General features: G+C 44.4%; 1 protein-coding gene across 1 annotated transcript in view; it reads left to right on the top strand.

Annotated features, from left to right (window-relative positions):
• Nucleotides 1–14,616, top strand: part of NUP188 (nucleoporin 188) — a 56,839-nt gene that overhangs the window by 28,603 nt on the left and 13,620 nt on the right. Inside the window, exons 13-25 of the mRNA XM_039474950.2 lie at nt 84–149; nt 1,715–1,834; nt 2,692–2,818; nt 4,382–4,534; nt 4,705–4,831; nt 5,400–5,487; nt 5,579–5,655; nt 6,671–6,785; nt 9,110–9,230; nt 9,358–9,424; nt 10,135–10,263; nt 10,595–10,734; nt 12,731–12,837. Of these exons, the coding sequence (XP_039330884.1) occupies nt 84–149; nt 1,715–1,834; nt 2,692–2,818; nt 4,382–4,534; nt 4,705–4,831; nt 5,400–5,487; nt 5,579–5,655; nt 6,671–6,785; nt 9,110–9,230; nt 9,358–9,424; nt 10,135–10,263; nt 10,595–10,734; nt 12,731–12,837 (1,437 nt within the window). The remainder of the gene's footprint in view (nt 1–83; nt 150–1,714; nt 1,835–2,691; nt 2,819–4,381; nt 4,535–4,704; nt 4,832–5,399; nt 5,488–5,578; nt 5,656–6,670; nt 6,786–9,109; nt 9,231–9,357; nt 9,425–10,134; nt 10,264–10,594; nt 10,735–12,730; nt 12,838–14,616) is intronic.

The raw sequence follows: 14,616 nt of genomic DNA on the forward strand, positions 1-14,616 counted from the left end.
GTTTTTATTTCAACAGAATACAATAATAAAGATAGACTGGTTCAGCTAGGGAAAATGATCTGTTTTCTCCCCTCCTCAAACAGGATATAATTGATACAGCATGTGAAGTCCTGGCAGACCCTTCTCTTCCGGAACTTTTCTGGGGAACAGTAAGTATGTCAAACGCTTGTTTGCTTACAGATTTTGTACTAAGCATTCATGTGTATTTTCTCATTTAATCTTCATTAAAAATGTATGAAATAAGAGCTGGGCGAGGTGGCTCACGCCTGTAATCCCAGCACTTTGGGAGGCCAGGGTGGGTGGATCACGAGGTCAGGAGATCGTGACTATCCTGACCAACATGGCAAAACCATGTCTTTACTAAAAATATAAATATTAGCCAGGTGTGGTGGCATGCACCTGTAATCCCAGCTGCTAGGGAGACTGAGGCAGGAGAACCGTTTGAACCAGGGAGTCAAGAGGTTGCGGTGAGCTGAGATTGCGCCACTGCACTTCAGACTGGCAACAGAAGGAGACTCCATCTCAAAAAAAAAAAAAAAAAAAAAAGATACGAAATAGATATTGCTGTCATTTTTTTTTTTTTTTTTTTTTTTTTGAGACGGAGTTTCGCTCTTGTTACCCAGGCTGGAGTGCAATGGCGCGATCTTGGCTCACTGCAACCTCCACCTCCTGGGTTCAGACAATTCTCCTGCCTCAGCCTCCTGAGTAGCTGGAATTACAGGCACGTGCCACCATGCCCAGCTAATTTTTTGTATTTTTAGTAGAGACGGGGTTTCACCATGTTAACCAGGATGGTCTCAATCTCTTGACCTCGTGATCCACCCGCCTCGGCCTCCCAAAGTGCTGGGATTACAGGCGTGAGCCACTGCGTCTGGCCCCCCTTTGTTTTTTTTTGTTTGTTGTTTTGTTTTGTTTTGAGATCCCACGCTGTCCCTTTTTTAATGTGATGACATGTGAAGTGATTTGCTCAAAGTCACACATAGAAAGAGACAGCCAGAACCCAGTTCTGTCTGACTTGAGTCTGTAGCCCACATTATTACCAGTGTGCTGTTTCTCCACCCCACCAGTTTTTTGTTTTCATATTGGCAGTCTTTTAGGCACCAGTGTTCCTGCAGCTCTTCAAAGTACTTTTAGGTGACTGTAACTGTGTCTTACGAGTTTTCAGTGTATCGTAACTAAAGTGAGAATTTGGCTTTGAAAAGAACAATTTCTCACCAGTACTTGCCTTGCACATTGACAACAACCTCAAATCTTAAGATCCAACTCATGATCTACCTGTATATTTTACCTTCTTTTTTGTAAGATGCTATCTGATATTACAGAATCACTGCTCCTGGGAGAGGCTGGTATGAATCAGTATGTAGAGTGAGGATCTGTGGCTCCTGTGTGGTAGCCAACTGCTGACATAGTTGGGTAGTTTGCACTTTAGTGGAAACATGTAATGCTCATGTGAGCAATACTGTCTTCCCATAGAAAGAATGACTGAGAAGAGGTCACTGGATAGAATAATAGTCTCTTTTTAGGCCTCTCACTAAATCACTTGTTTTACATCCTTTTTCAGTGGAAATATGAAAGTCTTAAATTATTAAGGAGGAATGATACCTGTCTAAGTGGAAGGATTAATTCTAAATTTTCTCATGATTGCTGGGAAATTTTGAAATATGTTAATTTGTAGATCATGTGAAGATCAGTAATTTGTCCCCTTCCACCACAGGAGCCAACCTCTGGCCTTGGGATCATTCTGGACAGTGTGTGTGGAATGTTTCCCCACCTCCTCTCCCCACTCCTGCAACTTCTCCGAGCCCTGGTATCAGGGAAGTCCACTGCCAAAAAGGTAAGTTGCTCAGTCAGATAAGTAAAGAGAATGGGAGATTCTTTAATTCTTTTTTTTTTTTTTTTTTTTTGAGACGGAGTTTCGCCCTTGTTACCCAGGCTGGAGTGCAATGGCGTGATCTCGGCTCACTGCAACCTCCGCCTCCTGGGCTCAGGCAATTCTCCTGCCTCAGCCTCCTAAGTAGCTGGGATTACAGGCACACGCCACCATGCCCAGCTAATTTTTTGCACCTTTAGTAGAGACGGGGTTTCACCATGTTGACCAGGATGGTCTCGATCTCTCGACCTCGTGATCCACCCGCCTCGGCCTCCCAAAGTGCTGGGATTACAGGCTTGAGCCACCGCGCCCGGCTCTTTAATTCTTTATGGAGACTTTGTTAGGAATCTTTTTTGCTTTCCACATTGCAGTTCCACTGCCATGACAAAAGTTAGTCTGAAGTTGAATGAAAGATGCCAAAGATAGCACCTCAATTCTATAAAATTAAATGATCTTTTCATTAAGTACCTGTTGTAGATACTGTGGGATTAAGACTAAGTATAAAGTTTCTTAATATGTAGTTGGAAGTTAATAGATATAAGAAATAAATAGCTAAGAACCAGTTGGTACAGAGTAAATGTTGTTTGAGCAATGAAGACCATAGCGTTCAGGAGACAGAACTGCCCTCGTGGAGTGATGGGGACTTGAGTTGAGTGTTAAAAGCATGGTGAAGATTTGGCAAGGGGAGCAGAAGGCAATTCCAAGAACGGTCACTGTGGTGGGCTCACAAGAAGTTTGAGAGTCTGGCTAAAAGAGCACACTGGGATCTCCCTTTGCATATCCTGGAGGGGAATGTGTGATGGTTTTTTCTATGTTGGCAGGTGTATAGTTTCTTGGATAAGATGTCTTTCTACAATGAACTTTATAAACACAAGCCTCATGATGTGATCTCCCATGAAGATGGAACTCTTTGGCGGAGACAAACACCCAAACTCCTTTATCCCCTTGGTAAGATACAGGGATCCTTGATGTGGTGTGGTAGCTCCTTTTATGACAGGCTTTTTTATTTTTTTTATTAAAAAAAAATTATATATATATATATATATATATATATATATATATATTTTGGTGTCTTGTTCTGTACAGTGGCATGATTATAGCCCACTGCAGGCTCAAACTCCTGGGCTCTAGTGATTCTCTCACCTTAGCCTCCCAAAGCACTGGGATTATAGACGTGAGTAACTGCACCCAGCCAATTACCACTTTGAGGCTCCAGGTGCTCAAGGAGGACAATATAGAGGGAATAGCCTCACTGTTTTAATCCTGGCATCATCACCACTGACTTCTACAGTGATCTGGGCCCTAGCCATCCCATAAGGTGGTATTCTTATTATCATCATTTGAATGGAAAACTGCTCTCGGTACTCAGGTGATTTTCAGACATGTAGAAAGAGTCACTTGTCTACATGAAAATAACTTTTTGGGATTTTTTAGTTGAAAAATTTATAGGAGGCCGGGCGCGGTGGCTCAAGCCTGTAATCCCAGCACTTTGGGAAGCCGAGGCGGGTGGATCACGAGGTCGAGAGATCGAGACCATCCTGGTCAACATGGTGAAACCCCGTCTCTACTAAAAGTGCAAAAAATTAGCTGGGCATGGTGGCACATGCCTGTAATCCCAGCTACTCAGGAGGCTGAGGCAGGAGAATTGCCTGAGCCCAGGAGGCGGAGGTTGCGGTGAGCCGAGATCGCGCCATTGCACTCCAGCCTGGGTAACAAGGGCGAAACTCCGTCTCAAAAAAAAAAAAAAAAGTTATAGGAATGTTAGTTACTAAGAAGAGAGTCTGTGAATCCCAGAACTTTGGGAGGCCGAGACAGGCGGATCACTGGAGGCCAGGAGTTTGAGACTAGCCTGGCCAACATGGAAAAACCCCGTCTCTACTAAAAATACAAAAATTAGCCGGGAGTCGTGGTGCGCACCTGTAGTCCCAGCTACTCGGGAGGCTGAGGCAGGAGAATCACTTGAACCCAGGATGCGGAAGTTGCAGTGAGCCAAGATCATGCCACTGCACTCCTGCCTGAGCAAGAGTGAGATGCTGTCTCAAAAAGGAAAAGAGTCTATGAATTTGTGTATCTCTGTGTGTTTAAATATTGATGTTCTGATGATTTCACAACTAAATTAAAAAAAAATATATTGGTGTGCCGGGCACGGTGGCTCAAGCCTGTAATCCCAGCACTTTGGGAGGCTGAGGCAGGTGGATCACGAGGTCGAGAGATCAAGACCAACCTGGTCAACATGGTGAAACCCCGTCTCTACTAAAAAAAATACAAAAAATTATCTGGGCATGGTGGTGCGTGCCTGTAATCCCAGCTACTCAGGAGGCTGAGGCAGGAGAATTGCCTGAACCCAGGAGGCGGAGGTTGCGGTGAGCCGAGATCGCGCCATTGCACTCCAGCCTGGGTAACAAGAGCGAAACTCCGTCTCAAAAAATATATATATATTGGTGTCTGGTGGAGGTGTTATGTTTTTTATTTGTCCTCAGATGTTATATATTCTCTTTCTCCCTTTCTTAGGGGGTCAGACCAACCTTCGCATACCTCAAGGCACTGTGGGCCAAGTAATGTTGGATGATAGGGCATACTTAGTACGCTGGGAATACTCTTACAGCAGCTGGACCCTCTTTACCTGTGAGATTGAAATGTTGCTTCATGTTGTTTCAACTGCAGGTAAGGTCAAAAGTGGACATGCTTGGAGGATTTAGAAAATAGAGTATCTAGATAAAATTTAGAACCATCAAGATTGTGTTGTCTGATTTGTGTATCTGGGTCTCAGAGACTGGTCAGTGATCTTAAAAGGAGTTGTTTGCTCTGAGGTCACAGGCTGTCTTTCTCCTCAGATGTGATTCAGCACTGCCAGCGGGTCAAACCCATCATTGATCTTGTCCATAAGGTTGTCAGTACAGACCTGTCGATAGCGGACTGTCTCCTGCCCATCACATCTCGCATCTACATGCTCCTGCAGCGGTGAGTCTGTCTTGGCTGACCCTCAGCTGCCTGGTAGAGATCGTAGCACTTGTGCTGTCAGTTTCAGGAGTCTGGACACATACCAACTGAGTTAAAGTTCACACATATTCTTTGGTGTTCCTGTTTTTTTTTGTTGTTGTTGAGACGGAGTTTCACTCTTGTTGCCTAGGCTGGAGTGCAGTGGCATGATCTCAGCTCACTGCAACCTCTGTCTCCCAGGTTCAAGTGATTCTCCTGCCTCAGCTTCCCAAGTAGCTGGGATTACAGGCATGTACCATCACACCTGGCCAATTTTGTATTTTTAGTAGAAATGGAGTTTCTCCAGGTTGGTCAGGCTGGTCTTGAACTCCCGACCTCAGGTGATCCACCTCAGCCTCCCAAAGTGCTGGGATTACATGCATTAGCCACCGTGCTCAGCTGGTTTTGCTGTTTTTATATCTGTGAGGGTTTTCCTGTTTCTGTATGTCTGCTGAGGGGAGGGACTGGGGAGAGAGAACTGGAAAAATGTTTTCGAGGGAACCAGTTGTATTATTTGCTTTATTGAGTGTAGTACACGTTCTCGAACCAGGTTAACAACAGTCATCTCTCCACCTGTGGATGTCATTGCTTCTTGTGTCAACTGCTTAACTGTTTTGGCTGCCCGTAATCCAGCAAAGGTGAGATGCCAGATCTTCCCAACAGCCAAAAATGTAGCACCTGGGACATATCTGAGGATGTGAGCATTTAATTCTTCCTTTTCCTTCTCAGGTCTGGACTGATCTTCGTCATACAGGTTTTTTACCATTTGTTGCCCATCCTGTCTCCAACATGAGTCAGATGATTAGGTAAGCCAGGTCTTAGGGTGGTGGGCCATATTCCCTAGTGAGAACCAGATATGTTTCAGGTCTAGCCTAGTTTTATTAGTTTTATTTTTACTTATTTATTTGTTTGTTTATTTTTTTGAGATGGAGTCTTACTCGGTCGGCAGGCTGGAATGCAGTAATGCAATCTCAGCTTATTCCGCCTCCTGGGTTCAAGCAATTGTGTTTCAGCCTCCTGAACAGTTGGGATTACAGGCATAAGCCACCATGCCTGGCTATTTTTTTTTAACTGAGACAAAGTCTCGCTCTGTTGCTAGGCTGGTGTGCAGTGGTGTGATCTTGGCTCACTGCAACATCCACCTCCCATATGCAGGCGATTCTCCTGTCTCGGCCTCCCAAGTAGCTGGGACTACAGGTGCACACCACTATGCCCAGCTAATATTTGTATTTTTAGTAGAGACGGGGGTCTCACCATGTTGGCCAGGCTGGTCTCAAACTCCTGGTCTCAGGTGATCCTCCTGCTTTGGCCTCCCAAAGTTCTGGGATTACAGACGTAAGCCACAGTCAAGAGCAAGAGAGATTTCTTACCCACCTTCAATCACTTTAATATGTAAGCATTTACTTACTTAACAGCCCAGAGAATCCAGAGGTGTCAAGATGCAGGGACTTGGTGTCCCATTATTAAGCCACAGTCACTCTGTACTTTTTCTTATTTCATGGGTTCTCGAGCTCGGCCAGTAGACACAAGTACACAGTTTCCATCTTACTGCCTGAGCATTTTTGCTTTGTGCTCTCTTGACAGAGTGTTTCCCTGATGTTCGATTTTTTTGCTTTCAATCTCTTGAGGTTTTACATCAATAAAACGTGTTCTTAATGTTTACCTTGGGTACAGTACTGCCTAGATTTGATTACTTCCATTGGAGATCTTTTCTATTTTATGTTCAAGCCATCTAGATTATAACAAGAATGCTGTATGATTAGTTTCTTGACACCTTGAAATTTCCCTATCATGTTTTTCCCTCTGCTTCTCTTTTTCCAGTGCGGAAGGGATGAATGCTGGAGGGTACGGAAACCTCTTGATGAATAGTGAACAGCCTCAGGGCGAATATGGGGTCACCATTGCCTTTCTGCGCTTGATTACCACCCTTGTCAAGGTGCAGTCTGATTTGGTTCAAAAAGGGCAGGAAAAGAAAACGTCAAGTCTGGTTAGATAACTCTGAAATAGTTTCTCTGGCCCCTGCTGCTTTAATCCTCTTGTCTGTTGGCAGAATAGTCATCTTGAAGTTATAGTGACAACAGTTTCTATGTATTGAGCACCTACTATGTGCCAGTATGTTCTCTGTTAGGTACTTAATTATGTGCATTGATTTAATAATCAGAAGGTTTACGAAGTAGAACGGAAGAGGCCAAAAGGTTGTTGCAGTGACTGTCAAGCTATTTTGACAGTAACACAGGATAATATCATGTCCCAGTATATATACATGTATATGTATATTCCTGAAGCAAAATTTCACAGTACATGTATTCTCACCACAGAAGTTGTACTATGATATTTTCTACTTAGTCTCCTCCCTATTTAAGTGAATTTTGACTATAAGCTGATTTCATAATCTACTAATTGATTACAACTCAGTTTGAAAAATACATCGAGCATAAATTTTAGAGTCAGAATTAGGTTTACATTCAGACTGACAGCTTACTAGCTGCAAGTAGAGAATTTCTTAGAATCTCTAAAATAGGAATGCTATATGGTCTTTACCTCATGGGGTTGAGAAGAGTGTCATGCATGAAAAAACTATACTTCCTGCCTGCAGGAATCAATGAATGGTTAAAAAGAAATGGTTGTAGGCAGGGCATGGTGGCTCACGCCTGTAATCCCAGCACTTTGGAAGGCCCAGGCTTCCTGAGGTCAGGAGTTTGAGACCAGCCTGGCCAACATGGTGAAACCCTATCTCTACTAAAAATACAAAAATTAGCTGGGCATGGTGGTAGGTGCCTGAAATCACAGCTACTTGGGAGGCTGAGGCAGGAGAATCACTTGAACCTGGAAGGTAGAGATTGCAGTGAGTCGAGATTGTGCCATTGTACTCTAGCCTGGGCAACAAGAGTAAAACTGTCTCTGAGGAAAAAAAAAAAAAACAAAAGAAATGATTTTAATAGATATTTATATGTAAATAAAGAGTCCTCATTTTTTTTTTTTTTTTTTTTTTGAGAGGGAGTTTCGCTCTTGTTACCCAGGCTGCAGTGCAATGGCACGATCTCGGCTCACCGCAACCTCCGCCTCCTGGGTTCAAGCAATTCTCCTGCCTCAGCCTCCTGAGTAGCTGGGATTACAGGCACGCACCACCATGCCCAGCTAATGTTTTGTATTTTTAGTAGAGATGGGGTTTCACCATGTTGACCAGGATGGTCTCGATCTCTCGACCTTGTGATCCGCCCGCCTCAGCCTCCCAAAGTGCTGGGATTACAGGCTTGAACCACCGCACCCAGCTAAGAGTCCTCATTTTTTTTTTTTTTTTTTTTTTGAGACGGAGTTTCGCTCTTGTTACCCAGGCTGGAGTGCAATGGCGCGATCTCGGCTCACCGCAACCTCCGCCTCCTGGGTTCAGGCAATTCTCCTGCCTCAGCCTCCTAAGTAGCTGGGATTACAGGCACACGCCACCATGCCCAGCTAATTTTTTGTATTTTTAGTAGAGACGGGGTTTCACCATGTTGACCAGGATGGTCTCGATCTCTTGACCTCGTGATCCACCCGCCTCAGCCTCCCAAAGTGCTGGGATTACAAGCTTGAGCCACCGCGCCCGGCGAGTCCTCATTTTTAATAGAAGGATGCAGGATGCTACAGTTAACAGATCTCATTGGGTCTCAGATTTTTGCATATCAAATCTTCTTTTTAGATGGAGTCTTGCTCTGTCACCCAGGCTGGAGTGTAGTAGTGCAATCTCTGCTCATTGCAGTCTCTGCCTTCCAGGTTCAAGCAGTTCTGTCTCAGCCTCCCAAGTAGCTGGGACTACAGGCGCACTCCACCATACCTGGCTAATTTTTGTGTTTTTAGTAGAGGCAGGGTTTCGTTATGTTAGTCAGTTGACCTCGCAGATCTCCTTCCCAGTATTTTAGTGATGGGATTGAGCTTAGGGCCGGCTAGCAATCATCACAGTGAAGGTGGCATTGTTAATCAACAATCCTCCATCTTTCATGTTTAAGGCACCTGCCTTCTGTCCAGATTTAGCCTGCATCCCTTTTCTTCATGTTGGTGCCTTTTGTGACATTCCCTTTCATCACTTTTTCTGTTCTAGAAAAGACCCACAACTTGGGCTCAACTATAAAGTGGAATTTTTACTTTTTTTTTTTTTCATTGATGACCAAGGTTTGCCTAGATTTCCTTTGGCCCTATCTGTGGTTTCAGAATTAAATCTCTAGGTAACTAAATGACTTCTTCCTAAATGTGCGGAAGCCCTCAAAGCATGGTTTCTTCTAGGGGCAACTTGGTAGTACCCAGAGCCAAGGACTTGTACCCTGTGTAATGTTTGTGCTGAAGGAGATGCTTCCCAGCTACCATAAGTGGCGCTACAACTCTCATGGAGTGAGGGAGCAGATCGGTAAGGACAGCATGGGCAGGGCAGCTTTGGGATTTCTGGCTCCCTGGAGAGCTTCTTTCTTTCCCTTTCTTGAGATAAGGGTTATTACACAAGACCACGTCATTCCTGTGTCTTTTTTGGAGTCCAGGTTGCCTGATCCTGGAGCTGATTCATGCGATACTGAACCTGTGCCACGAGACAGACCTGCACAGCAGGTAATAAGGGGTTGATTTGTTAGAGCGTGGTGCTCACCAAGGCAAAAACAGGCATTTGCTGTGCAAAGCCAGCTCATTTCTTCCAGAGAATTTACCTTGGTTGATCCCAGAACTCAGTAATCTTGAGGTTGTGAGTTGCTTTCTATTGGCCTGTTTATCATTTCTCTCTGTGGACAGAGAAGTAGGAATGAGAGAGAGAGAGAGAGAGAGAGAGAGAGAGAGAGAGTGTGTGTGTGTGTGTGTGTGTGTGTGTGTGTGTATACACATACAGTAATATATTAATAATCTTTATGATCTTTACAAATATTCATTCCTGACAAGATACTTTTCATATGTATCTACTTCCCAGAGTTAGTTACTATGTTTTCTCATTTTTTTCTTCTTTCTGTACTGACTGTAACTTTCTTTCCATACCACTGCATATAGATATCTTGTTTTAATGGTTCCATGCATTCCATCGTATTGATTACTCATGATGCTTTTCAGTAGCTGTGTCTGTTAATTGATGGGCATTTAGATTGCTTCTCAGGGTAATCATTAGGTGATCAAGTCTATTTCAGGAAAGTGATCAGAGTGCCTTCAGCTTGCAGAGAGCTGGTCTCCAGTGTCCAGTAGTTTAGGTTTGCCACCCTAGCCCAACTGGACAATGCCCTTCCTTCCAAGATACACTGAAGGGCTCCCTGGTAACTCAGAACACCTCTGTCTTCCAGTCACACTCCCAGCCTGCAGTCTCTCTGCATCTGCAGCCTGGCATACACAGAAGCAGGACAGACAGTTATTAATATCATGGGCATTGGCGTGGACACCATTGACATGGTGATGGCTGCTCAGCCTCGAAGGTAGGGCTCCTTCTCTACCTTCAGTTTGTTTGTCTTTATTGTGCCTGCATGTTTCTAATAACTCCAGTTTAAGTTAAAACTTGTAGTAGCTTTTAGAAGACGACATTGTTCTTCCTAGGACATAGCCTTTATATACCCTAGTGGCTGCTGTATAGACTAGCGTATAGCAAAAGGAGTTGATTACTCCTCCTCTCTCCTAGTTTGGACTGGGGCCTCTAACAGAAGCTGTTGAACTCTGGGATTATTGTTGGAATCTAATTCATGAGAGCACATATGTTGCGAATGAAGTCATAGTGTCTGAATCAACTTTGGTTTCCATTTGGCATCCTAGTGATGGGGCAGAGGGCCAGGGGCAGGGCCAGCTGCTGATCAAGACAGTGAAACTGGCATTCTCCGTCACCAACAATGTGATTCGGCTGAAACCTCCTTCTAATGTGGTGTCTCCCCTGGAACAGGCTCTCTCACAACATGGTAGGTATTTCTTTTCTAGTCAGTAACATTTCTGCCCATAAATACGTATTTTAGTGTTTTTGTATGTCAACAGTATTTTCTGCTTAACTTCTTGAGGAAATTTGGGAATGATTACCAGCTCCTTTCCTGGAATTGTCAACAAAAGGACTAGATGGTACTTTATGTCTGCCTCCTAGTGATGTTAGAATAATAGTTAAGGACGCAGATTTGAAGTCAGACTGCCATGGTTCAAATTTTGTGTCCAATCAACTCTGTGACTTTGGGTGCATTATTAAAACACTCTGCTTCCAAATTCTCATCTGTAAAATGGTGATAATGGTATAGGTTGAGTATCCCTTATCTGAAATGCTTGGGACCAGAAGTGTTTTGGATTTCAGATTTTTTTTCATATTTTAGCATACTTGCAGTATACTTACCAGTTTAGCATAAATCCGAAATGTTACAGTGAGCATTTCCTTTGAGCTATAGTTGGAGATATTGGCACATTCCAGATTTTAAAAAATTTATTATTATTTTGTTTGTTTGAGACGGAGTCTAGCTCTGTTGTCCAGGCTGGAGCAGTGGCATGATCTGGGGTCACTGCAATGTCCGCCTCCTGAGTTCGTGTAAAGAAACTTCTTTTTCTTTTTCTTTTTTTTTGAGACGGAGTTTCGCTTTTGTTACCCAGGCTGGAGTGCAATGGCACGATCTCGGCTCACCGCAACCTCCGCCTCCTGGGTTCAGGCAATTCTCCTGCCTCAGCTTCCTGAGTAGCTGGGATTACAGGCACGCGCCACCATGCCCAGCTAATTTTTTGTATTTTTAGTAGAGACGGGGTTTCTCCATGTTGACCAGGATGGTCTCAATCTCTTGACCTTGTGATCTACCCGCCTCGGCCTCCCGAAGTGCTGGGATTACAGGCTTGAGCCACCGCGCCCGGCCTGTGTAAAGAAATTTCTAATAACTTTGGCCATTAAATCTCTGTGACCTTACACTAGTTATTTAATCTCTTTGGGACCCAGTTTCCTCATTTCCAGTTAGGTGTCTGGATATGTTCAATACCCTTCCTGGTTGTGTAATTTGGGGATTTTAATGAGTTTTTACATTTTAGTGCAATGCCTTTTTCTAAACTATTTGTTAAAAGCACCTATTTTAAGGGCTGGGTGTGGTGGCTCACATCTGCAATCCCAGCACTTTGGGAGGCCAAAGTGGGCAGATCATTTGAGATCAGGGGTTCGAGACCAGCCTGGCCAACATGGTGAAACCTTGTCTTTACTAAAAGTGCAAAAAATTAGCGAGGTGTGGTGTATAATCCCAGCTACTTCGGAGGCTGAGGCAGGAGAATCGCTTGAACCCGGGAGGTAGAGTTGCAGTGAGCTGAGATTGTACGATGGCACTCCAGCCTGGGTGACAGAGCAAGACTCCATCTCAAAAAAAAAAAGAAAAAAGAAAAACTAAAATAAGAACCTATTTTGTCCAAAATGTATCTTTGCTATTGATGAGTTGGATTGAACTGTTGGCCCCCAAATTCTGGCTATTCTTTTGCTCCTCAATAAAGAGAAGGAGGCCGGGCGCGGTGGCTCAAGCCTGTAATCCCAGCACTTTGGGAGGCCGAGGTGGGTGGATCACGAGGTCGAGAGATCGAGACCATCCTGGTCAACATGGTGAAACCTCGTCTCTACTAAAAATACAAAAAATTAGCTGGGCGTGGTGGCACATGCCTGTAATCCCAGCTACTCAGGAGGCTGAGGCAGGAGAATTGCCTGAACCCAGGAGGCGGAGGTTGCGGTGAGCCGAGATCGCGCCATTGCACTCCAGCCTGGGTAACGAGCAAAACTCCGTCTCAAAAAAAAAAAAAAAAAAAAAGAAGGATACAGTACCTGAGTTTGCTGTGGCCATCCAAGCACTTGAGGGTGAATTCATTCACATATGCAGTAAGACTTTTTTGAACAACCATTGCTCTAAGGACTTGAATGAAGCACACTTGATACCTAAACTGTTTCCTGTGCTTCTTTAGGTGCTCATGGAAACAACCTGATTGCCGTTCTAGCCAAATACATCTACCACAAACATGACCCTGCTTTGCCACGTCTTGCTATTCAGTTGCTGAAACGTCTGGCTACGGTAGGATCCTACTTCACGTACACATATTGTTTATATGAGGGTGTTTTTCCACCTGATTATTAAAGACATGCTCAGGCCGGGTACAGCGGCTCACACCTGTATGTGATTCCAGCACTTTGGGAGGCCAGGGTGGGAGGATCACTTGAGCCCAGGAGTGCAAGACCAGCCTGGGGCACATAGTGAGACCCCATCTCTAATATAGAAAGAAGGAGAAAAAAGACATGCTAATTGTAAAATATTTATTTAAATGTTACAAATACATGTAACAGAAGGTTAGATGCCCTATGATCTCCTTATTCCAAGAATCCTTGAGGGCAGGAGGATATGCCCTTGCTCCAGATTTCTTTCTCTCTTTCTTCTCTTTTTTGTTTTCATTTCTCTTTTCTTTTTTTTTTTTTCTTTCTTTCCTTTTTGAAATAGGGTCTGGCTATGTCTCACAGGCTGTGCACCAGATTGCTTATGTTTCCTTGTATTAAAAAAAGTATTGGTCAGCAGTGGCTCACGCCTGTAATCCCAGCACTTGGGGTGGCCGAGGCAGGTGGATCATGAGATCAGGAGTTGAAGACCAGCCTGGCCAAGATGGTAAAACGCTGTCTCTATTAAAAATACAAAAATTGGGGCCGGGTGTGGTGGCTCAAGCCTGTAATCCCAGCACTTTGGGAGGCCGAGGCGGGTGGATCACGAGGTCAAGAGATTGAGACCATCCTGGTCAACATGGTGAAACCCCGTCCCTACTAAAAATACAAAAAAATTAGCTGGGCATGGTGGCGCGTGCCTGTAGTCCCAGCTACTCAGGAGGCTGAGGCAGGAGAATTGCCAGAACCCAGGAGGCAGAGGTTGCGGTGAGCCGAGATCGCGCCATTGCACTCCAGCCTGGGTGACAAGAGCGAAACTCCGTCTCAAAAAAAAAAAAAAAAAAAAATTAGCCAGGTGCAGTGGTAGGTACCTGTAATCCCAGCTACTCAGCAGGCTGAGGCAAAGTATTTGGGGCTGGCACAGTGGCTCACACCTGTAATCCTAGCACTTTGGGAGGCCGAGGTGTGTGGACTGCCTGAGCTCAGGAGTTTGAAACCAGCCTGGGCAACACAATGAAACACCATCTCTTCTAAAATACAAAAAATTAGCTGGGTGTGGTGGCATGTGCCTGTAGTCCCAGCTACTCAGGAGACCGAGGCAGGAGAATTGCTTGAACCCGGGAGGTGGAGGTTGCAGTGAGCCGAGATCATGCCATTGCCCTCCAGCTGGGTAACAGAGCGAGACTCCGTCTCCAAGGGAAAAAAAAAAAGTATTTGATAGTATTTGGGTGTGTACTTTGGTTCTTTACAAAAGTAGGATTCCTGGTACTGTTTTTTTTAAATAGTCTCACTGTGTCACCCAGGCTGGAGTGCAGTGGCACAATCTCACTGCAGCCTCCACCTCTGAGGTTCTTGCGATTCTTTTGTCTCAGCCTCCCAAGTTGCTGGGATTCCAGGCACCCACCACAATGCCCAGTTAATTTTTTATATTTTTAGTAGGGATGAGGTTTTAACCATGTTGGACAGGCTGGTCTCAAACTCCTGACCTCAAGTGATCTGCCTGCGTCAGCCTCGCAATGTGCTGGAATTACAGGCGTGAGCCACTGTGCCTAGCCCCTGGTACTATTTTATGACTGGCTTCCTTCACTTGATACCATATAGAGCAGTCTTACTACATGGGCATATTTGGACTTCCTTCATTGTTTGTTATTCTTTTTTTAAAAATTTTGACTTCCTTCATTCTTTTTTTTTTTTGAGACGGAGT

Source organism: Saimiri boliviensis, chromosome 2 (assembly GCF_048565385.1).
Source record: "Saimiri boliviensis isolate mSaiBol1 chromosome 2, mSaiBol1.pri, whole genome shotgun sequence".
Taxonomy (NCBI): Eukaryota; Metazoa; Chordata; class Mammalia; order Primates; family Cebidae; genus Saimiri; species Saimiri boliviensis.